The sequence below is a fragment of the Neophocaena asiaeorientalis genome, unplaced genomic scaffold (genome assembly GCF_003031525.2).
Source record: "Neophocaena asiaeorientalis asiaeorientalis breed wild unplaced genomic scaffold, Neophocaena_asiaeorientalis_V1.1 scaffold141, whole genome shotgun sequence".
Taxonomy (NCBI): Eukaryota; Metazoa; Chordata; class Mammalia; order Artiodactyla; family Phocoenidae; genus Neophocaena; species Neophocaena asiaeorientalis.
In genome coordinates this window covers 3268644-3291542 of record NW_020174267.1, presented here as the reverse complement: position 1 = coordinate 3291542, position 22899 = coordinate 3268644, and the positions used below count along the sequence as shown (strand labels likewise).

The window sequence follows — 22899 nt, the reverse complement described above, 5'->3', positions numbered from 1 at the left end:
GGAATCATTTGTATCACTATTAGTTTTCTACAAGTTAACTTCTACCTTAACAGAGTTGTAAAATAGCCTAGTGAAAGACAAAGGTGCTCAACTCTAGAGGATAAAACAACCCTGCAAAGATCATAATCTGGCATTCCACTGAAGAGATATTCTGTGGCCTCTCTTGCCCTTCCAGCATCTTTCACAGCTTTTCCCGTCAGTGGTGATCATTTTATTAACATCTCTCCATCTTGTCTTCATCCCTATCCCGTGCTTCCTCCCCCAACCCACAAGGAATCCTAGGCTTGGATAAATGGTGTCTGTGTGTATTATGGACTGTGTGAAAATGTTGGGAAGCTTGTAAACATTTTACAAGGATGTGGAGAGGAAAAAAACAGGCTGACCTAGTAATAGAGGTTTAGGGAGATGAGGCTGATAAACATTCATCCAGAAAGGATGGTTATTATATAAATGGCATTGGCGGGCTGTTCCCCAAGCCCCTGTGTCTTAGTCAGCTTGGGCTGCTATAAAAAAGTACCACAGACTGGGAGACTTATAAACAACAGAAATGTATTTCTCACAGTTCTGAAAGCTTGATGTCTGAGATAAGGGTACCAGCATGGTTGGATTCTGGTGAGGACCCTCTTCATGGTAACGGACTGTCAGCTCCCCACTGTGTCCCAACATGGTGGAGACAGAGGGGGAGAGCTCTCTGGGGTCCCTTTTATAAAGGCACTAATCACCTCCCAAAGGCCTCATCTCCTAACACCATCACATTGGGGGTTAGAATTTCAACATATGAATTTGGGTGGTGGGGGGACACAAAAACTCAGTCCATTGTACCCCCCATTTCCTCCTCTTCCCACTAGAACATAAGCTCCATGAGAGCAAGGACTTTTTTTTGCCTCATTTTCTTTTTTTTTAATTGAAGTATAGTTAATATACAATATTATGTAAGTTACAGGTGTACAATATAGTGACTCACAATTTTAAAGGTTATGCTCCATTTATAGTTATTATAAAATATTGCCTATATTCCCTGTGCTGTATAATATATCCTTGTAGCTTCTTTTATACATAATAGTTTGTACCTCTTAACCCCCACCTCTATATCACCCCTCCCCCCTTCTCTCTCCCCACTGGTAACCACTAGTTTGTTCTCTCTATTCGTGAGTCTGTTTCTTTTTTGTTATATTCAATAGTTTGTTGTATTTTTAGATTCCACATGTAAATGATATATAATATTTGTTTTTCTCAGTCTGACTTATTTCACTTAGCATAATGCCCTCCAAGTCCATCCATGTTGTTGCAAATGACAAAAATTCCTTCTTTTTTATGGCTGAGTAGTATTCCATTGTGTGTGTATATGTACCACATTTCCTTATCCATTCATCTGTTGATAGACACGTAGGTTGCTTTTATATCTTGGCAATTGTAAATAATGCTGCTATGAACATTGGGGTGTGTGTGTGTGTGTTTGTTTCTTTTGGATGTATACTCAGGACTAGACTTGCTGAGTCATGTGGTAGTTCTAGTTTTAGTTTTTTGAGGAATCTCCATACTATTTTCTATAATGTCTGCACCAAGTTACATTCCTGCCAACAGTGTAGAGGGTTCCCTTTTTTCCACATCCTCACAAACATTTATTGTGTTCTTTTTCATGATCACCATTCTGACAGGTGTGAGGTGAGATCTCATTGTCAGTTTGATTTGCATTTCCCTGATGATTAGTGATGTTGAGCATCTTTTCATGTGCCTGTTGGCCGTCTGCATGTAGTCTTTGAAAAAAATGTCTGTTCAGTTCTTCTGCCCCTTTTTTAATCTGGTTGTTTGTTTCTTTGATTTTTTTTGATGTTGAGTTGTATGAGCCGTTTATGTATTTTAGATAATAACCTCTTATCAGTCATACCATTTGCAATTATTTTCTCCCATTCAGTAGGTTGTCTTTTCGTTTTGTCCATGATATTCTTTGTTGTGCAAAAGCTTTTGAGTTTAATTAGGTCCCATTTGTTTATTTTTGCTTCTATTTCCTTGCTTTAGGAGACAGATCCAAAAAAATATTGCTATGATTTATGTCAAAGAGTGTTCTGCCTATGTTTTCCTCTAGGAGTTTTGTGGTTTCCGGTCTTACATTTAGGTCTTTAATCCATTTTGAGCTTATTTTTATATATGGTGTTAGTGAATCTTTGCCTTGTTTTCTATTGTGTCTAAACAATAAATAGTACATGAAGGGGCTCCATTAGTATCTGTAGAGTGAATGAATGAGGGAATGAATGTTTCTCCTTCTCTGGATAAAAGAAATGTTGGCTCCAGTGCTAAAGACCAAAGAAAGAGAAATTCCTTCTTTCATCAGTGACTCTTGCAATCCCTGGCTTTCCTCTAATGTACTTCATTCATCCATCCAGCTAGTGTCTTTTACTGAATCTGCCTTGTTTTCCTAGTACTCTGCTACTTGTTGGTATTATAAGGATGAAAAGGATAAGATATGAGCTCTCAAAGACCATGCAATCTCAGTTCCAAGAGGAGATTTGGAGCAAAGGTAAGAGAAAGGAATCGATGCATATCAAATGTGAAAAGTAGAACTAGCAGGGTTTCTGAATAGGGAGGAATTAGAACCATAGTAAGTGAGGTGAATTACGACTGGACAAAGGTAAACTATCCATCATAGGAAAGATCAAGGAATGGGGAGGTCTAATTATATGCCCTCACTCCCAAGAGTCCAGGACCATGGGTAAGTCTGAGTTCCCAGCTATAAGAAGCTAATATGTAATAGGAAAAATGAAACAAATGTGTGGGTTATAGTAAGAAACAAAGTAGTGAGAGGGAAAGTCTAATAACCTATGAGGTGGATCCAAAGGAGGAAACATTTTCTCTCTGTCTTCCACATCTTCATGTCATATCTGATACCTATAAGCTGCTGCTGTGAAAAAAAAGGCAACTGGATATTGGAGCCTGTCCTTCTAGATCTGTGGTCTAGCAGGGGAGATAGAGCCCATCCATCCATAACCAGTGCTGTGCCGCGGCTGACTTACTCTGGCTCCTATCAGGTCTCAAGAGCCAATTGCTAAGCCAGTTTTTAAACACAGCCCTTTTAAAAAGGTTAAATTTACAATTAAATAAATCATATTGAAAACAAAGGTAATAAATGCTCAAAGCATATCACATCCTAAATTATCTGTGCTCTTGCGGATCTTAGGTTGACTATATCTGTATAATTGTGGGCTGGTGTGCATATTTTCCCAACTCCTCATTCAGTGACATAACATTAGTAGCTTGAAATTGCCGTAGTAGAAGGTTTTACACCATTGACACCACAGAAATTGGCAAATGCTACAAATTGGGGCTTTGCTCATCCTTTTGTTTTCTAGATTTAAGAAAATGATGTAGAAAATGTTTAAAATGTAGATTAAACTGAAAAGGATGTCATGTCTAAGCCATTACATTGTGAATAGCCCCAAAAATTTGAGGAAATTTTCTTCCAATATTCAAAACTATTATCCAAAGAAGTTACGTGTGTCGTTGACTATCAGGTGATATACCAACATGCTTCTTCGTTGTTTTGCTTTTACATGACTTGTTATGTATCAGGCAATGATCACGTAGGAATTACACTTGTTCATGAATTGCAACAATTAGCCGGCCATGAATACAAAAATTCAGCTAAAAGCATTCTTTGAGAATCAATTGGCTACATGTAATTTATGATAAAGAATACTGTGCATCTCATTGCTATTTGTAAATTGTGTGCTATGTATTCTTTATATCAGTAAAAATCTATCATAAACATACATATGTATTTACATGTGCATATGTGTATATGCATCTATATCATTATATCTCTATTTATACTCATATTTTTTTTGGAGCACTGGTTGTTAACATTTACCAACACACCACTGTCCAAAACCAAAAAACAGAGTGGACAGTAACAAATGCCATAAGAGAGTTGCACGAGGCTGTGGAAGCAGATTCCCTGGGAAACGGGGAAGCTATCATGGGCTTCATGAAGGGGATGAGAGCCAATGGAGTCTGGAGGCAGAAGAACTCAAGGGAACCATTTCCTCAGAGGCCCTTGGCTTTGCTGGTCCCTGAGGGGAGAAGAGAGGTGCCTTTCTAGTAACAAGGGGGCCACTGCCTACCTGAGGCTATCACTGTTGTCTGTTTTCTGGAAACCAGAATGAGACACAGGCTCTGAGGACCACAAAAGGTTGTATAGGATGAGCTCAGGAATCATCAAAGCCTCTAGAAATAGGAATGTTCATCTCCTTCTGTGGCTCCAGGGACTGGTCAGTACAGAGCAAACTGTAGAGAGAATGGCCTAGTCCCACTAGCAGAAAAAGTCCACTAGCCATTGGTTTCTGTAAAGGGGCATTTTTCTTTAACTGGACTTGGAGGCTTGGAATTCAAGCTTCATTGCAAAGTAGGGGGTAGAATTAGGCCCCCAAATGTCCTTTTGCATTACATGTAATTATTACATATCCTATAAAGTTGGACAGCATCTTTGCCCTCAATATCTTTTCATATTCACAAATTTTCATGGGAGTCAAGTTTCCTGAAAGGCACTAGGACACTAACATCACCCCCCAGAACCCACTTCCATTTTTCCATCCTCACACACCACCTGCTCTACTACCGTCTCCACTGAACCTCTAAGATGAGGCCAGAGTGTAGAAAGGACAGCACTTCCCTTCCCACCCTGCCATCAACCCCATAAAAGGGAGGAGAGAGAAGGAGGGGAGCCTGATCAGCGATATGGTCTCAGCATCAATTTTCTTCAAATTGTTGGAGGGGACAAGGTCTTGGTCCAATGTGGCACCAACATCAAAACGTATCCTGACTTGGCCATCCTGACTGTGGGTGTATTTTGTGGGAAACATCTACCCATAGGTGAACTGAAATTGTCTCCGTCTTGGGACCCTTGGGACAAGTGTATCTGCAGGTGACACAGGGAGGGAGGGAAAAGGGGACAGGGTGGACGCAGAGGCCAGCAGTGGTGGAATATGACCTTGAGGAGAAATGAGGGCACTGGATTTCTAGGTGGGAGGAGCTTGTGCACAGTGATGTTATTGGGAGAGGTATGCCTGGGAGTCTTTTCTAGAAGCTACGTTTGCATGGAATGCATAGCTTTTACTCTCCTTTGCGTTTACTTAGAGGAAAGGCTGATGGAGTTTGAGGTGGAGCTGTGGTGGTGTTGGTGGTGGTGGGACCTGAGCCCTATTGAGAAGAACCTGAGTTCTGCCCTGAGACAATAGCAAGTACGAAATGAGATCATTACAAGCACTGCCAGGAAGCTCGGATGTATTCAGGGCAGCGGCCCGCGGAAAAGTCTGGAGTTTCTGCCTGGATTCCATTTGAACTGGGGCAGAAATGTGAAGATATAGCATTTGTTCCCATAGACTGATGTAGTGTAGAGCGTAACTTTTACGCATAGAAAAGAATAAAATAAAAAGTATAAGATATAAGACAGGATTGGATTATATCTTATACTCAAAATGTATTAAAGACCTAAATGTAAGACCAGAAACCATAAAACTCCTAGAGGAAAACATAGGCAGAACACTCTTTGCAGATATTGAAAAATCCTTGCATCCCTGGGATAAATCCCACTTGATCATAGTTTATGATCCTTTTAATGTAATGTTGGATTCAGATTGCTAGTATTTTGTTGAGGATTTTTGTGTCTATGTTCATCAGTGATATTGGCCTGTAATTTTCTCTTTTTTTGTGGTATTTTTGTCTGCTTTTGGTATCAGGGTGATGCCATTTGCAGCAACATGGATGGACCTAGAGATTGTCATACTGAGTGAAGTAAGTCAGACAGAGAAAGACAGAATCGTAGGATATGGCTTATATGTGAAATCTAAAAACAAAACAAAACAAAACAAATGAACTTATTTAGAAAAGAGAAACTGACTCACAGACTTAGAGAACGAACTTATGGTTACCAAAGGGGAAAGGTGTGGAGGAGGGAGGGACTGCGGGTTTGAATTGACATGTACACACTGCTGTATTTATAATGGACAGCCAACAAGGACCTACTGTGCCGCACGCGGAACTCTACTCAATGTTATGTGACAGCCTAAATGGGAAAGTAATTTGAAAAAGAATACATGTATAACTGAATCATTTTGCTGTACACCTGAAACTAAAACAACATTGTTAACCAACTATATTCCAATATAAAATAAAAAGATAAGAAAAAAACATTAAAAAAAAGATTGCAGGCTGATTAAGGGAAGAATCCAGATTTAGGATTCTCAGGAAGAGAAGGCCTGTCAATTAAGTTAATAATGGAAGATAATTACAAATATTTTAAGAAGCTAATGAAGCACAGTTGAGTTGCCGGGTGTGTGTGGTCAGGGAACAGGGAACGAAGAGAAAATCCTGACAGGAAAAAAATTCAGGAAGGAAATAACTAACTGTTGGAAAATGATTTCCACTCCTCATCTCAACTATTTGAATTAAAAGAAAGTAAGACCCGTGAAAGAACAACTATTTCCAAAGCAGTCATCCTCAGACATGCTTTGTATCGCAGATAACCCGGGTGGTACCAGGCTATCTTGAGAAGGTTCTGGCGTGTGATCTGGTCTGTTTGCAGTGAGTGGTGCTTTGTGCTCACCCTGCCCTTTTTACCCACCTGCTTGTAACGTGCAGAAAGTAAACCCTCAGAGAAACGGCCCCGCCGCCCAGCCCCTCTTCAGAGTCTATCGGATGAAGAGACACAGAGCTCTGTTTTCTGCTGGCTGTGGTCACGCGTGGCTGGAGGATTCATGGACAAGACCAACCGCTCCATCTGTATCTCAGAGTCACTGATTACCAAGAGAAGGACTCAGCCCAGAACCACGCAGAGGATAGAAAATCCTCAGAGAGTGAGTCTGTTAGAGTAATCCAAACAATCAGAGCCATTCTGACCACATTCTGATGTCTCCGTTACCCCTTTCAAATACAAGCCGTTTCCTAAGGCCCAAAGGGAACACTGTGAATGGTGCCTAAGATTTTTCATAATGTTAGCATCTGAATGAAAGGACCAGATGTGACCTTAGAATGAAGGCAATGACCAGGGAGATGGGCAGGGGTCAAGGGAATGCCCCAAATTTCAAAAGCGTACATTTCAGAAATTGCCATTAGTATGCTTGGTAGCAAACTCCAGATAAATTCTAGAATGGATAATTAAAGGGATGGTTTTATAGCTCTTAGTAAAGCAAGAAGCTCCCAGTAGGAAGCAGTATGATTCCTAAGAGCAAGAAACATCATATTAGACAATTTCTCTTTTGACGAGTTTACTAGGATACTTCAAAACTTCTATCGTGCTGTGCTGCTGGACAAGAAGGAGAGACACGGGGCTGGTCACCATGCAGACAGACTCAGTGATGGCACCAAGGATGGCGAACCACGCCCTATGGTCCCGTCCTCGCTCCCATTCACTCACCTCAATAAAAAAACTCACTAATTCAACATACACCTTATAGAGCATGGACTTTATGGATTTTATCTTCTGGGAAAGAGATAGGAAGAAATTGTTCAATCCCTGTCCTCATGGGGCTTATAACCTAGAGGTGGGCAAGGACAAGGACACAAGTAACCACAATCCAAGCCAGAAAAACAAAATCACAGAAAGAAAAGTACAAAGCGCTATGGGGGGATCAATGGAGACAAAGGTCCTATCTGGTTGGAAGGTTGAAAATGCTTTGCATGGGAGATGGCACTGGAGGTGGAGTTGGAAGGAGGAGAGAGATGGGGGTGATGAACAAAGGCATTTGCCCCACACGGTGTGAGCAGAGGCACAGACTAGGGAAAAGGTTAAGCACAAAGTCCAGGTTGATGGAAGCAGGGGGACGAGAAAGGCAAGTCAGGACTGCTGTGACGCATTCCTCTCGCTGGGAAGCGGCCGCGGGGAGTCCTTCGATCAGGTGTTTGGATTCATGAGTCACACCGTCCGGCATGAATCTTGCCATGGCCACCACCTTCCCCAAGAAATTAAGTTATGAAACTTCTCCAAGCGCTGGTTGCTCCACCTGTAGACCAGGCCTGGTTACAGCAGCGCCCCACGCTGAGGGTCACTGGGGAGTAGGCGAGATTCTGTGTCAGTTCTGTGCCTGGCGCGGAGGGAGCGCTCTCTAAATGGGCTGAATGAAGCCCAGAATTAAACTGGAGGAAGCTCTGTTTTGCAAGTGTGATCTGGCAGTGCTGGACAGCCTTGATTAGAGCAAGTTCAAAGAGCGGAAAATGTCTTCCTGTTATTTGATCCCAATCTATGGTAAGCCATAGGCTGAGCCACAGAAAAGGCAGACCTCCCCGCACGGAGAATGGGAGGGTGGGCAGGCAGATTCTGCAGAATTTGGCAACTGAGAAGGTGTGGGCTCAGCAGTTTGGGAAAAGCAAGGAGGAGAAATGTGTGCAGCATCCTCTTGGATTTGGAGATCTGGGGACAAGTGTGGGACTGGGTGGAAGATGTCTTTACCCCTATAGGAGGAATTCCACAGAGATCACAGGGAGTGTGCTGAAGGCTTTTGGGTGACGCTAAACTGGGAGGCTGGTGAATACAAAGATGACCAAATCAGGATTCGAAACAGTCTTGAAGGCTAGAATTTGCGTTGGAGAAGACCACCACAATAATAGCAAACTCATTTAGTAGCTTATTTAATCTTTTTCATAAGGGAGATATTATTATCACGCTCATTTTACAGGTAGGGAAACTGTTGAAAGTCAGGTTTCAAGGTCTGTGCTCTAGAGGGAAGAAAGAAGGAAACTGATCTTTATGGAGTATTTACAGTGTGCCAGACACCAAGTTTCACCCAAGGGAAAACTTAGGAAGCTGGAAGACCTGGAAGGAGGTCAGATGATTTAGAGTAGGACCTGGTAGATGAAGATGACAGTGTGATGAAACATTATCTCTAGGCACTCCATAGGCCTGTGAGAGGCATTTGAGCACGAAGCAGAGAGCTAAGTTTTCTGTGCTGACCCCCGATCCATGTGAATTATTTCCTACTATGGTGTGAGGAGCAGGGATCTTCAACTGTTTCTGTTCAGTGGGTCCACATTCCTGTCTGCGATAATCTTGGTCTCTAAGTCTGTCTTTTGACTCTGATGACTATGGTGTGGGATATGTGGGAGATGTCTACATGGTGAAGTTGCATGTGTGGGTGTGACATGTAGAGGCGTCTGCGTGGTGAGAGTTTGTATGGACGTGTAGTTAGCTGTAGAACCAGCTGCGTCTGTGTACATGTGTGTGCCCACGTGGTGTGAATACTCTGGTGTGAATCTGTTTTATGATTCTAGTGTAATTGGAGCACAGGCTGCATGGCTCACCACCTTGGTCAAAGACACACCCCACCCTCACCCCCAGCACTCCCAGGAGAGATTAATGAAGGAGCAGGAAGCAGAAGCAGAAACAGAGGCTGGGGTACTGTTCACTAAGAACCTGCTGACCCCACTGTAGGAACAGCGTAAGAGCTGCAGCTGGAACAGGAATTTCCCTGTGGAGGGCGCTAAGGCCCCTTCGGCTCCAAACCCTCCCAGTACTGACTTGAATCTGGGATAGAGGGAGTCAGTAGGATAACGTGGGTATTTTCCCAGATGATATAAATGAATTCCAGATAATTCTCTCATAGCGTCTGCTGGCTCCTCTTTGTGGCTCCATCACCTACCAAGACCACCGCCAACTGCATTCTCTTTATCAATTGGGCTGTGGATGTGATTCCTGCTTCGCTCCTTCCCTCACCCTCTTCCGTCCCCCCCCCCAGTTCTCACAGCTTGCAGAATAGTCCTTCCCAAGGCACAGGGTGGGAAAAGAGCATGTTCTGGAGGAAGCAGAACTCAGAGCAGAGGAAATGGGTGAGCCAGAGGGCAGACCAGCCAGGTCTGGAGCTCAGAGTTGAGAGCAGGCATTGGGTCAGGACTGAATGGCCAAGCAAGCTGGAATTAGCGGGTAGGACAGTCATAAGACAGATGGTCTGCCTGGAACCCAGACATCAGCCAGCAGAACAAAGTGAGAATCTGAGGTCCAGGTTTCAGCAGGAGAGTGGGCATCAGCTGATCTCCAGGAACTTGGAGGCTGAGCAAACCAGGAAGAGCACAGAGCCAGGCACAGGGCCAAGGAAGGGTCCTGAGCCCTGCAATAGAGAATCAGCTTCGTGGGGAGTCCTACAGAGCAGGCTGAAATCCCCAAACACGACTGGCTGGAGGTTTGCTGGTTGGGCGTAAATGAGAGCATCTGCTGTAGTCAGACAGGGAGAAAATAGCCTTCTGTTTCCTCTGCCCACCTTGCCACATTTTGTGTTGTCACATTTTGTGCTCTGGAGAAAATCTGTCTCCCAGTAGGGTGACTAGTCTGCTTATTATACATGGACTATATTTGGTTTGTATAAATGAAAAATATTGATCCAAAGATATCCAATTAAAGGCAGGATTTGACCTCTCGTATTCCCCCCAGCCCAGCAGCACTTAGCTCTATGCCTGGATTTAGAAGCAGTCATCCCTTCCCTGGGAAGGGTTAGGGGGCACATCCCTTGGGTTTGCTTAGGACCTTTAAAAATATCAGTTCAAGATAGAGAATTGCATATTTACTACATTGATTCTAACATACGTTAATATATTGATTTAAATATAATAACATTAATATAACATGTGTATTATGACTTTTACTACTTTAACTTCTAGGCTATGAACATCTCCAGGGCAGAGACAGGTCTTTTTATTGCCTTGTTCCCAAGCAACAAGCATGGAGCCCATGAGTTGTCCAAAAATATTTAAGTCAATATGCAAATCAGGAATACTGATGTTTAACTATTTCTTTTTCTTTTTATATATTCACAGAATCTCAGATCTCAAACTGGATATGACTTTAGAGATTACCCAGTCTGTCTTCCCAGCCAATGCAGGAATTATTTCTACCACCCTTTCAGTAGAGGAGCATCAGCCTCTAGATACTTCTAGTCAGTTCTTTGTGGGACAGCCTGTTCCGTTGTTGGGCAACTCTGATAGAAACTGCTTCTTCAGAGAGCCCCTAACTCTGATTCCCTCGTAACGTCTACCCAGGGGTCATACTCATCCACTTCCCCTTCCTCCATCCCTCTCACACCCTTACCCACCATATTCTTTTCCTTTTTTCCAGGTGAAACAATTGCCCATGTGAATTTATTTCAAGACCTCCCGTCTTCCTAGTTACCCTCCTCTCACATCAATGAATGTGGTTTGTATTCATGTTCCTTAAGATATGGTGCCCAAGACCAGCACTATGCAATTTGACTATGGGAGTGAGAGGCTATCACCCTTCCAATTTGGACATTCTTATGCTATTAACGGCACTTCGGATTGCACTAATCTTCATGGCTGCTACCTTTTCCTGTTGTTTTTTACTAAACGTCTAAGAAGCACAGCTTGTTTTCTTTTTTTTTAATTTAATTCAGTCAAGCTATTCTCTCTCATTCTATGCAATCGATTTTTAAAGACAAACATTAAGTTGAGAATCTGACTGCTTGAGATCTTGGTATGTATTGGAAAATACTGTCCTGGGAGAAGGGATGGAACTTAGGGCGGGACCTGCTCTGCAGCCAGCTTCCCCTTCCACTGCCCCCAAGTCTCTGGGCAGGAACCTCGGAGCACCTGTGACCCCTTCATCCATCATGAGTCACCAAGTTACTCGGTCTTATCAGTTCTACCTCTAAGTACCTTCCTTGTCTGTTCCCACTGTTGCCCTCACGTGAGGTTCAGGTTCTCACATGAAATACTGCAGGATCTTTCTGAAATGCAAGTCCCGTCAGGGATTGTCTGCTCAAAATGTTTCAACGGCTTTCCGGTTCCTCTAAGACAAAGTCGAAATCCCCTCATAGAGTTTACAGGTCCCTTTGCAAGTCCCCCTCCATGTGCACCTGCACCCCATCTTGACGTCCTCCCGCACATCCACGTGGAGTCTTTCCAATGTGCTCGCTGGTCCCTGAGGGGCTCGGCTCCTTTCTGCTTGGAGGTCTTTGCTCGTACGTGCCAGGCCCTGCTCTGAATGCTCTACACAAATTAACTCACTTCATCCTCACCACCACCCTCTGAAGTAGATAATATTACTCCCATTTTACAGACGGGGAGCTCATATGTTAAGCATTTTGCCTGGTGTCACGCAGTTAATAAGTTGTAGAGCAGGATGAGTCCCATGACCCGAAATGCCCCCCCTTTCTTCCTCCTGGGTGAACTTCTACCCATCTTTCAAGACAGTTCAAGCACTGGCTTTTCTGGGAAGTCTGCCTATGCCCTGAACTTAACCCCAGATAGCACTTATCGTTCTGGGCTAATCGTTTGCTAAATGATCATCTCCCTCTAAGCAGGACATCCACGGAGATAGGCCACTGTGCTTTCCTCACTGAGCCCCCAGAACCTATATTCTGTGCCAGGAATCTAATGAATGCTTTGATGAAAGGAACTCATTAATGAATAAGTGAATTAACTACTTACAGCGTTCCTTCTGTAGTCGTAATATGGTGTCATAGCCATTTGCCAAATTGTCAATTATTGATCATCAGTTTTTCCTGTAATGCATACAAAAATCTGGCCAAAGCTTAATTGTACATCAATTCTTAATTTTCTTAAGAAAGAATTAAAGAATTAAAAAATTCTTAATTTTCTCCTGAAATTCAGATCAGTTATCCTGGCTTTGTCTAAGAGCAGTACTGCTTTCTGAAGTGCTCTGGAATTACTTAGAAACGCACAGCGGCAGTAAGTTTTAAAACTACCAACCCCAGTTTGCTCTTTGCTCAGGTGTCCTTTGAGTTCATCCCCTTGAGGATGCGAGTTAGTCTGTAAGGGAATCGAGCAGAGGAGACTCAGGAGCGCCGGCTTGCCGCACGTGCGGTCGGACGGGCAATGAGCGAGAGAGGAGAAGTGGGCCCGGAGAGAAATACGCCCGATCCTTTTCTACACATCATCATCATCTTATAGATAAGAAAGGGAAACAAAGTGAATTTAAGTGACTTATCCAAGGGCACACAAGAAATTAACGGCAGAGCTAGGACTTAAACGCAGGTTTTGGGCCGATACAGAATGCTGAACCTTTCCCCAAAAGCTCTATAGACGACCGTACAAAGTCATAAATATATTCTCCTGTTGAGTCTCAGATACTTTGTCTGTAAAATGGGGATTATACCATCTTTTGGATAAATATGTTAATATATGTGAAAGCACTTTGTAAAATGCAAATGTGATTCAAATCAATATATTAAACTATCTGTCACAAAATTTTTCCCAGTTCTTAGGACCAGGAATATTTGAGTAAACTTTGTCCGTTTTTGACTGCCCGGCATACAAACACACCTTAGTTCTGGTGAAGCTCTATCTCCCACCATGGAGCCGGAAATGGGCCTTTTCTCCTCATCTCCAACAGCTGCAACCTATGATTGACAAAATGAAGAGGCCCACGTCTGTGGTGAGAACTGACTTCTAGATGCAGTGTGGTCTTGCCTTATAAGGTACAGTAAGTCCTAACCTGTAGGATAAGCATAAACTGTCGTCTAATGAGCACAATAGCTTTCGCTTTGTTATAAATGTGACATAAGATATGCAGCAAGGCATCAGAGTCATCCGTCTATTAGGTTTTGGATTTCAGGAAGCAGCTACTGCAGTCCTGGCTGGAAACAAATAGATGGAGCATAAGTAACGGTCACCTTCCTGCCACTGAGATGTGAGCTCTCCAGGCATTGAAATCTGTATTTATAGGAATGACTGCTACCCTTTATGGTGTGCGTCTCACCTGTGTTATCTCGTTTCATCGCCATTTAACAAGTAAGAAAACTGAAGCACAGGGAGATTAAGACCCCTTAGTTAGTAAATGGTGAGTCCATCACACTCAAAGTCTAGACTCAAAGATTCAGACTCTAAGCAGAATCTCTCACCCTTTTATGTGCATGGCGGACACCTGGAGATGTTGTTAAAGTGAAGATTCTGATTCTATGGGTCTGTGGTGGGGCCTGAGAGTCTGCATGTCTAGCAAGCTCCCAAGTGATACAGACGCTGCTGGTCTGAGGACCACACTTCAAGAAGCAAGGTTCTAAATCGTTCTTGAAAAGTGCACTTGAAGCACTTTGAAAAGTGCTTCTTGAATCTCACCATAAAAAACACTCATGGCTCTTCAACTGTGCGCTTCCCTAGGGCTTCTCCCTTTGCCAGAGCTTGGTGACATGAGAGGAGAGTCCCTATGCATCTATTAAATGCTCTGATTTAACTCGGTGAATGATTTCTTCTTTGATTTGTTCAACCCACAAACCTTTATTGAGAGCCTGCTAGGAGCCAGCCATAATGGTGGGTGCTGAGGATACCAGGATAAGTAAGATAAGATCCTGGCCTCTGAGAGAGGAGCTATTGATGGACACAGGCTGTCTGAGACACAGCCTAGAGTGGATATTGCATCTAAAGACAGTGAATTGCTTTTGAAATTGAGTGAAGAAGTTTTCAGTCCACAATGAGGATTGAATTACAAGTGTCCCTATGGTGGTGTCCTGAAACTGATTCCACAGAACTATAGTTGAAGGGGGCCTGTGTTTTTCACAACTGGAAATGCCCCTTGTCCAAAGAAATGCTGGCTTACATCAAATCTTTTAAGGTTGTAGTCACTACTAATGTAAATGAGTTCCTAAAAAACTGTAGCTATACTGGGTCATCTAAGAGGGTTAGTTAGCAACAAGAAGGTATGACTTTGACAGTGAAGTTATGTAACCAGCAAGGAAAAAAAAATCTAGCAGTTTAAAAAGATTTTCTGTTGTTCTTTCTTAGAGGAGGCTTAATGTGGCCTAAGTCTAAGAAGATTTGTCTCAAATTGAGAAGGTAGGCTTAAATCAATTTATTATTTTAAAACACACTATAACCATTTTCATTCCCCTTTGGCTTCTGAGTTTTTTTCTCAATTTGGAATTATTGTGATGATTGAGAGCCTACTGGCATAGAAAGCTTCCCAACACCCCACTGTTGTGTTTTCAAATAAGAATAAAGGAAAAGCAACTGGCCTCGTCAGCAATGACTCCGTGTGAATGAGGACATCTAAATTGGTGAGTGTCCATTTTCTTGGAAATATGAATCAGTGTTCCTGATGTTGAATATAGATTTCTGTAGTAACCTGTATCTTTGATAAAGATTTTGATTCAGGATGAAGGAAGTAGAAAGATTATGTTAAATGAATTTTACAAATTCTAACTGAAGCGTTGTCAGTGGACAAGGTTTTCCAAATTACCTCTCGTGTGCAGGGTACACAGCAGACATAGAATACATTATTTTTACTGCTGAGAAACAAAATCAAGAGGATAAAGTTTTAAGGTGGAAGGTTATTTGGACCACTAACAACGCTGTTCATTAATTAGCCCGCTTTGGAGCTAAGGTTCAACACCTATTTTTCACAATAACTCGGTTTCATTAAGGAATAGAGCTTGAAGGGTAATGACACCATACATATATATATATAAATATATATATTTATAGAATGAACCCAGTAGAGAACAAAAAAATACACTTAGCCACATGACATAACTTCTACCTGCTGCCTCAAGGAGGGAATGGGCCAAGAGGTCTGTGGAATGACAACCGTGTCCCCATAATACTCTTCTCCTTTTACAATTTTCCCTGCACCTAGGGAAACCTTCCGTAGTAGAAGGAGAATTTTGAGATATCCTAAAATAAGTTTAGAAGCTGGGACTGAAGAGAGAGTAGCATTGATTCCTCTAATGGGTGCTCAGGAAAGTCCATGTTACTTGGAGGCCTAACTGAGGTGTCCAAGCTTGAACACGTCCCTCGATTGTCATTAGACTCTCCCGGATTTAACTAAATATCCTCTCTTCATCCTTTGGCACGCACTGTGGACTAATGACGTGAATACTTGACACAAAATCCCATAAAATATGATGCTTTAGTAACTTCCTAGTTAAAATTTGATTTCATTTTCTTTACTGGGGCCAGGGTACAGTGTTGCCATTTTATTGTGAAAAGTCTATATATTATAAAATACCAGGGGCAATTTTTAATATAATAAACCCACAACCTGAGGCTGATTTGTAAACATAATCAAATAGGCAGAAAGCAGGGGCAGGTAGTGATTCTTACAATGACATACAAGCAAATAGCAAATAATTGTTCCCCTGGAGGTATCCTGTTGTATGAAAATGCCTTTTTTTGAAGTATAGTTGATGTAAATATTATATTGGTTTCAGGTGTACAATATAATGATTTGATATTCTTATAGATTATACTGAAAACGCCCTTACATTTTTTCCCTCTTTAAAATTCACAGTTTCTAATAGTTTCTAGTATGCCTAACATTGAATCCATGGCTCATGGGCCCAGCCGCTCCGCGGCATGTGGGATCCTCCCAGACCGGGGCACAAACCCGTGTCCCCTGCATCGGCAGGGGGACTCTCAACCACTGCGCCACCAGGGAAGCCCTCTTAACTACTTTTTAAAATTTTCTTGCTCTGCTGTATTATCACTAAACACGATTTTTAAAAAAAATATGGAAACCCCTTTAAAAACCCCTACATCTCTCAACACTGTCTATCTTCTCATATGTTTCTATCACTGTGAATATACATATGAATATACACACGTATGTATATGGATTTCATGCTAGAATGGCCTGAGGAAGTACAGGGACTTAGGATAACATATGATCAGGACTTCCCTGGCGGTCCAGTGGGTTCCATCCCTGGTCAGGAAACTAAGATCCCGCATGCCGTGCGGTGAGGCCACAAAAACAAAACAGTACAACGTATGATCTACTGACGGCGTGTGTTTACCATATGCATATATATGGTGTCCTCCATGACACAAGGCAAATCAAAACCTGTTTTAAAACAAGCCAGTTACTTCTGCCCTTTCCTTTGGAGTCGATTATTCGCATTAGGTATTTCTAAAAGATCCATGCAGTTATTTGCCATATGAAAGACATGATTTAATTCTTTCAGTCAGCATTCATACACCCCGTCCCTCCTAGGCAAATCTTGGCACTTGGATTAAGTACTCAGAGTTAACAGCCAACTGTATACAGACTCTTCAGCACAGTGAGGGGAAAAGTGACATTTTACCTCCACCCCAAACAAAGCTATTATATTTACCTTCTACTTTGAAGATAGTAAAGTGCGGTCGGCAATGGAAAGAACCCAACGCGTTACCTGCGCAGTTCATCCACAGACCCTGGTAAACCCAAGTGGCCGTTATCACCGAGGATGCTCGGGTAGTTACTTTCCACTCATTGGATGCGGTGGCAGCAACGAGAGCGCCAAAGCCCCCGACGCCAAACACCAGAGCCGAGATCTGTGCCCTGGACATGTCGCTCAGGCGTCTCCAGGGACACTGTCCAGACAGATCGCTGCGGTGGTCTAGGCATGCAGCGGACACAACCCGCTTGGACCAGTGTTACAGCAAGTTAATGCGGGCAGGTGACAGTACTTCATGCTCGGGTGGCCTTAGGAAGGACCAGAATTTAGGATAAAGTCTGATTTACCGATGGCATTTTAAAGGTAGCCTAAGACGATCTTTCTAACTTCCTACACAGATATTTACTAAAAGTTTGTAGATGGATTCTGAAGGTTTTGAGTTCGCAGATATTTTTCCTGCCACATAGTTAATGTTTAATTTTCTGTTAGCCTGAAGCTTAATGAACCATGCAGGGACCAGATATTACAAAGTACAAATTATACAGTAACAGTTAAGGCTTATTTGACCCATTGCTTTAGTCTTGCGTGCTTCTGAATCTTATATAAATGGAATCATAGTGCGGCTTTCTTCTGTAACCAATTTTTTCACACATTATGTTTGTGAAATTCATCTATGTTCAGCAATGTAGCTATGGTTCATTAATTATTACAGCAGAATATAGTATTTCATTAAATGAATTTTGCTGGGTTACACATTCATTTCGACTCAGTACTTTGAAGATATAATTCTGTTTATATTTGGCTTCCATTGTTGTTTTCGAGAAATCGAGCGTCTGATTTGTCATTTCTTTGTAGGTTAATCTGTATTTTCTCTTTGGCTGGTTTTAAGATTGTCTTTGTCTTTGGTTTTCACGGTTTCACTAATTTTCTAAGTGTGGATTTTTAAAAAAATCTTATTTGGGATTTACTGAACTTTTCGAAACTGATGATTCATTGCTTTCATCAATTCTGGATAACCATTAGTCCCTTCCTTCTCCAGATATCACCTCTGTCCCTATCCTTTCTTTATCTCCTTCTGTGACTCTGACAAGCTCTATTTTTTTAGTTGGTCCTATGTCTCAAAATCTCTTTAACATTATTTACTTCTTTATTGCTCCATGATGAATTCTGGGAATTTTTTCAGACATATGTTCTAATTTAAAAAATTTTTCTGCAACTATATATAATCTGCTGTTAACCCATCCAGAGTTTCTAATTTCTATTACTCTCCTTTTTAAAATAATTCTGGAAGTTCCATTTTATTCTTTTTCAAATCCTCCTGTTTCTTTTTCTAATCTCTTGTTCTTTAGTTGCATTTGTTGTAAAGCTGATTTGGTGGTGCTGAATTCTCTTAGCTTTTGCTTATCTGCAAAGTTTTTAATTTCTCCGTGGAATCTGAATGAGATAGTTGCTGGGTAGAGTAATCATTGTTGTAAGTTTTCCCCTTTCATCACTTTCAATATGTCCTGCCACTCCCTTCTGGCTTGCAGAGTTTCTGCTGAAAGATCAGTTTTTAACCTTATGGGGATTCCCTTGTATGTTATTTGTTGTTTTTCCCTTGCTGCTTTTAATATTTTTTCTCTGTATTTAATTTTCGATAGTTTGGTTAATATGTGTCTTGGCGTATTTCTCCTTGGATTTATCCTGTATGGGACTCTGCACTTCCTGGCCTTGATTAACTTTTTCCTTTCCCATATTAGGGAAATTTTCAACTACATAATCTCTTCAAATATTTTCTCAGTCCCTTTCTTTTTCTCTTCTTTTGGGACCCCTATAATTCGAAAGTTTGGTGTGTTTAATGTTTTCCCAGAGGTCTCTGTGACTGTCCTCAATTCTTTTCATTCTTTTTTCTTTATTCTGCTCTGGGGTAGTTATTTCCATTATTTTATTTTCCAGGCCACTTATCTGTTCTTCTGCCTCATTTATTCTGTTATTGATTCCATCTAGAGAATTTTAAATTTCATTTATTGTGTTGTTCATCGTTTGTTTGCTCTTCAGTTCTTCTAGGTCCTTGTTAAACGTTTCTTTTATATTCTCCATTTTATTTCCAAGATTTTGGATCATCTTTACTATCATTACTCTGAATTCTTTTTCAGGTAGACTGCCTATTTCCTCCTCATTTGTTTGGTCTGGTGGGTTTTTATATATATATATATATATATATATATATATATATATATATGTATGTATAAAAATAAAAAGGAACACAACAACCAAATCTATAAACAAATCTACCAGTGATAATAAACTCTAAATACTAAACTAAGATAAACATAAAACCACAATCAAATTAGATGCAGAAAGGAAACCCCAAGTCTACAGTTATTCCCAAAGTCCACCGCCTCAATTTTGGGATGATTCATTGTCTATTCATGTATTCCATCCGGGGGGGAGGGAAGGGTACAGATACGGGGCGAGCCTGCGGCGGCAGAGGCCGGTGTGACGTTTCACCAGCCTGAGGCGCACCGTGTGTTCTCCCGGGGAAGTTGTCCCTGGATCCCGGGACCCTGGCGGTGGCGGGCTGCACAGCCTCCCGGGAGGGGAGGTGCAGATAGTACCTGTGCTTGCACACAGGCTTCTTGGTGGCGGCAGCAGCAGCCTTAGCGTCTCATGCCTGTCTCTGGGGTCCACGCTGATAGCCACGGCTCGCGCCCGTCTCTGGAGCTCGTTTAGGCAGTGCTCTGAATTCCCTCTCCTCGCGCACCAGGAAACAATCGTCTCTTGCCTCTTAGGCATTTCCAGACTTTTCCCCGGACTCCCTCCCGGCTAGCTGTGGCACACTAGCCCACTTCAGGCTGTGTTCATGCAGCCAACCCCAGTCCTCTCCCTGGGGTCTGACCTCTAAAGCACGAGCCTCAGCTCCCAGCCCCCGACCGCCCCGGCAGGTGAGCAGACAAGCCTCTTGGGCTGGTGAGTGCTGGTCAGCACCGATCCTCTGTGCAGGAATCTCTCCGCTTTGCCCTCTGCACCCCTTGTTGCTGCGCTCTCCTCTGTGTCTCCGAAGCTTACCCTGCCCCCGCCGCGCACCGTCTGTGCCAGTGAAGGGGCTTCCTGGTGTGTGAAAACCTTTCCTCCTTCGCAGCTCCCTCCCCAAGGGGCAGGTACTGTCCCTATTCTTTTGTCCCTGTTTTTTCTTTTTTCTTTTACCCTACCCAGGTACGTAGGGGAGTTTCTTGCCTTTTGGGAGGTCTGAGGTCTTCTGCCAGCGTTCAGTAGGTGTTTTGTAGGAGTTCTTCCACATGTAGGTGTATTTCTGATGTATTTGTGGGGAGGAAGATGATCTCCACGTCTTACTCCTCCGCCATCTTGAAGGTCTCCATATTTTATTTTTTAAGTATTAAAGATGCTTATTTTATATTCTGTATCTCATTATTCTCATATCTGTAGTTTTTGATGGTTGGATTGATTATATTTTTTCCTATAATTCCTAAAAGTTTGACTCTCTTACTTTTAAGAGAGCTCATGTTCCTTGCAACTTTATTCATGGAAATGAAAGGGAGGGAAGGAGAGAGGGAGGAAGGAGAGAGGGAAGGAAGGGAGAGGAAAAAGGATGCACACATCTGAACTTGGAAGAGCAATGTACTAAGACTTCATAGGAGGCAGAAACTCTAGGTGGGTCAGGGGAGGGGATACAAATAAGCAAGGTAGGTTAGAGTGTGCCCTCTGCTGGTAGCTGCTGAGTGGTGCAGAGAACACCAAATCCAGATGGAACCTTAGGCCGTCCTCTTCAGGGCAATGTGCTGACTTGTCTCCCAGGACAAGATGTTCCTTCTTTTTTGCAGGCAGGTGGCAGTGTGCGGGGAAGATAAGGTAGAAACAGGAAATACTGGGCTTCTGACAGGAGATTATCGTTTGATTGTGGAAAATAGGAATTCAGTCACTTTCCTCCACCCTCCCCAACACCAATAAAAGCCGAAAACTTGGAGCTATTTGTGAATCCAGGGGTGAGGGAATTCACAGGACACAGGACATTCAGTGCTAAAACCTAGACCATCTGGGCAAATCAAAAGGGTTGGTCGGTCTGAGCTCAGTAGCCTCATTTTTCTGGGAATAGCAACAATAGATGATATTTATTTAGCACTTTTCTCTGTGCTCTACATGTCTTATGTCATAATCTTCACATCAACTTAGGAGGGAATTATTTGTGATATAATAAAATTTATTAGCCTGGAAGAGTTCACAGATTCTGCCCTCTCCCCCCACCAAAGAAAACCCTGTAAATGCAGCTCTACTCACAACAGTCCACTGCCATCCCTCTAGTCGAGTGTTCCATGATTTAAACTGGCTATTTTCAATGTTTCTGTCTTCGCAAACTTCTTTCCCTTTTTTCTATGATTAATTACAATGGATTCTTCCCTCCACCCCCATCTGCAATTGTTTTTTGAATTCCAGGAAGCTTTGCAAAAGTTCAAAAACAGGGCTTCCCTGGTGACGCAGTGGTTGAGAGTCCGCCTGCTGATGCAGGGGACACGGGTTCGTGTCCCGGTCCGGGAAGATCCCACATGCCGCGGAGCGGCTGGGCCCGTGAGCCATGGCCGCTGAGCCTGCGCGTCCGGAGCCTGTGCCCCGCAACAGGAGAGGCCACAACGGTGAGACGCCCGCGTAAGGCGAAAAAAAAAAAAGATCAAAAACATTTAAGATTTGGTATCTCTTGGTAATTTTGACAGTGGGATAGTGAACAAAATTTGGCTGAATTCTTCCAGAGAAATCACCTCTTCTTTTTCCCCCCAGGGAGAGGTGAACTAGGTAAGTGTTTATGCCCAAAATATTTGCAGACTCGCCCAGTGTTTCTCTCGGTTTTCTTTCTCATATTCTAATCCTCTGATTCTTTATGTCAGAAAGGAGACTTAAATATGTATTTACATCTGAAAAAAATCAAAACACATAAAATTCTGGCAGGAGAATAAGAGACTAATAACTACTTATAGACAGAATTGTTTATCTAATTTTTATTACTAGTTATTACACGTTTGGAAGAATGTTTGACAACATTCTAATTAAGCTCTGGAATCAAGATATTGACCAACAGAGGTGAATATTAATGTTTCTAAGTTTTAAGGAATCTTGGTTAAAATTTCATTTGAATGATATAAGAAAATACGTGGTTCTTCATTTTGAATTGCTGGTTTCTATCTTAAATGTAGAGCCAGGCATATCTTTTCTGGGAATTCTCATAGTGTGAAGAAGAAAAATACAGTATAACGTACTAAGAAAGAGGTTTATCAGGCAGTCTTTTTTTTTTTTTTTTAAGGAGAGCTCTTTCCCCGAAAAATATACAACTACTTTCTAAATGAAGCTAGATATGAATCGAGATTAGGTAACACAGCAAAATTTGCAGAAATCTGATATTCCAGGATTCCCCTCATTTGGGATAAATTCATTTATTATTTCCCTCCCTCCCTCTCTCTTCTCCCTTCCATCTTCTTGTCTGTTTTTTCCGTTCCTTTCTGGTTTTCATTTCTGATTTTAGGTGCAGTTGGTTGGGTTCATCACACACCTCGGTTTATAACATAACAGCCTCTTTGCACTGTGGGAACTGCTCTCTTGTTTGATTCCTTTTGTCCCTCGTCTCCACTTCCATTTTCCTCTCTTCCATAAACAAACCACTGTCCTCTGGTGTTTATTGTGCCTTCTTTTGTTCTGTATTCTTTTAAAAAGGTACATGGTTGTTTGATGTGCAGGTTTTGATTTATAAAAATGTAGTGTATAAAATGTATTGTTCCGTTAATGTATCTCACTGTTGCTTTTTTTTTTTTTTTTT

The 22899-nt window shown here is 42.1% G+C and overlaps 1 protein-coding gene across 2 annotated transcripts in view; it reads right to left on the bottom strand.

The window, feature by feature from the left end:
* CLDN10 (claudin 10) overlaps positions 1–17504 on the bottom strand; it is a 99813-nt gene extending 82309 nt beyond the window's left edge. The window contains exon 1 of one of the 2 annotated variants that reach the window (XM_024755299.1): positions 17058–17504. In XM_024755299.1, the coding sequence (XP_024611067.1) occupies positions 17058–17271 (214 nt within the window). In that variant the 5' untranslated portion in view covers positions 17272–17504. The remainder of the gene's footprint in view (positions 1–17057) is intronic. The other variant, XM_024755300.1, reaches the window with a different exon arrangement.
* Positions 17505–22899: the final 5395 nt, after the last annotated feature.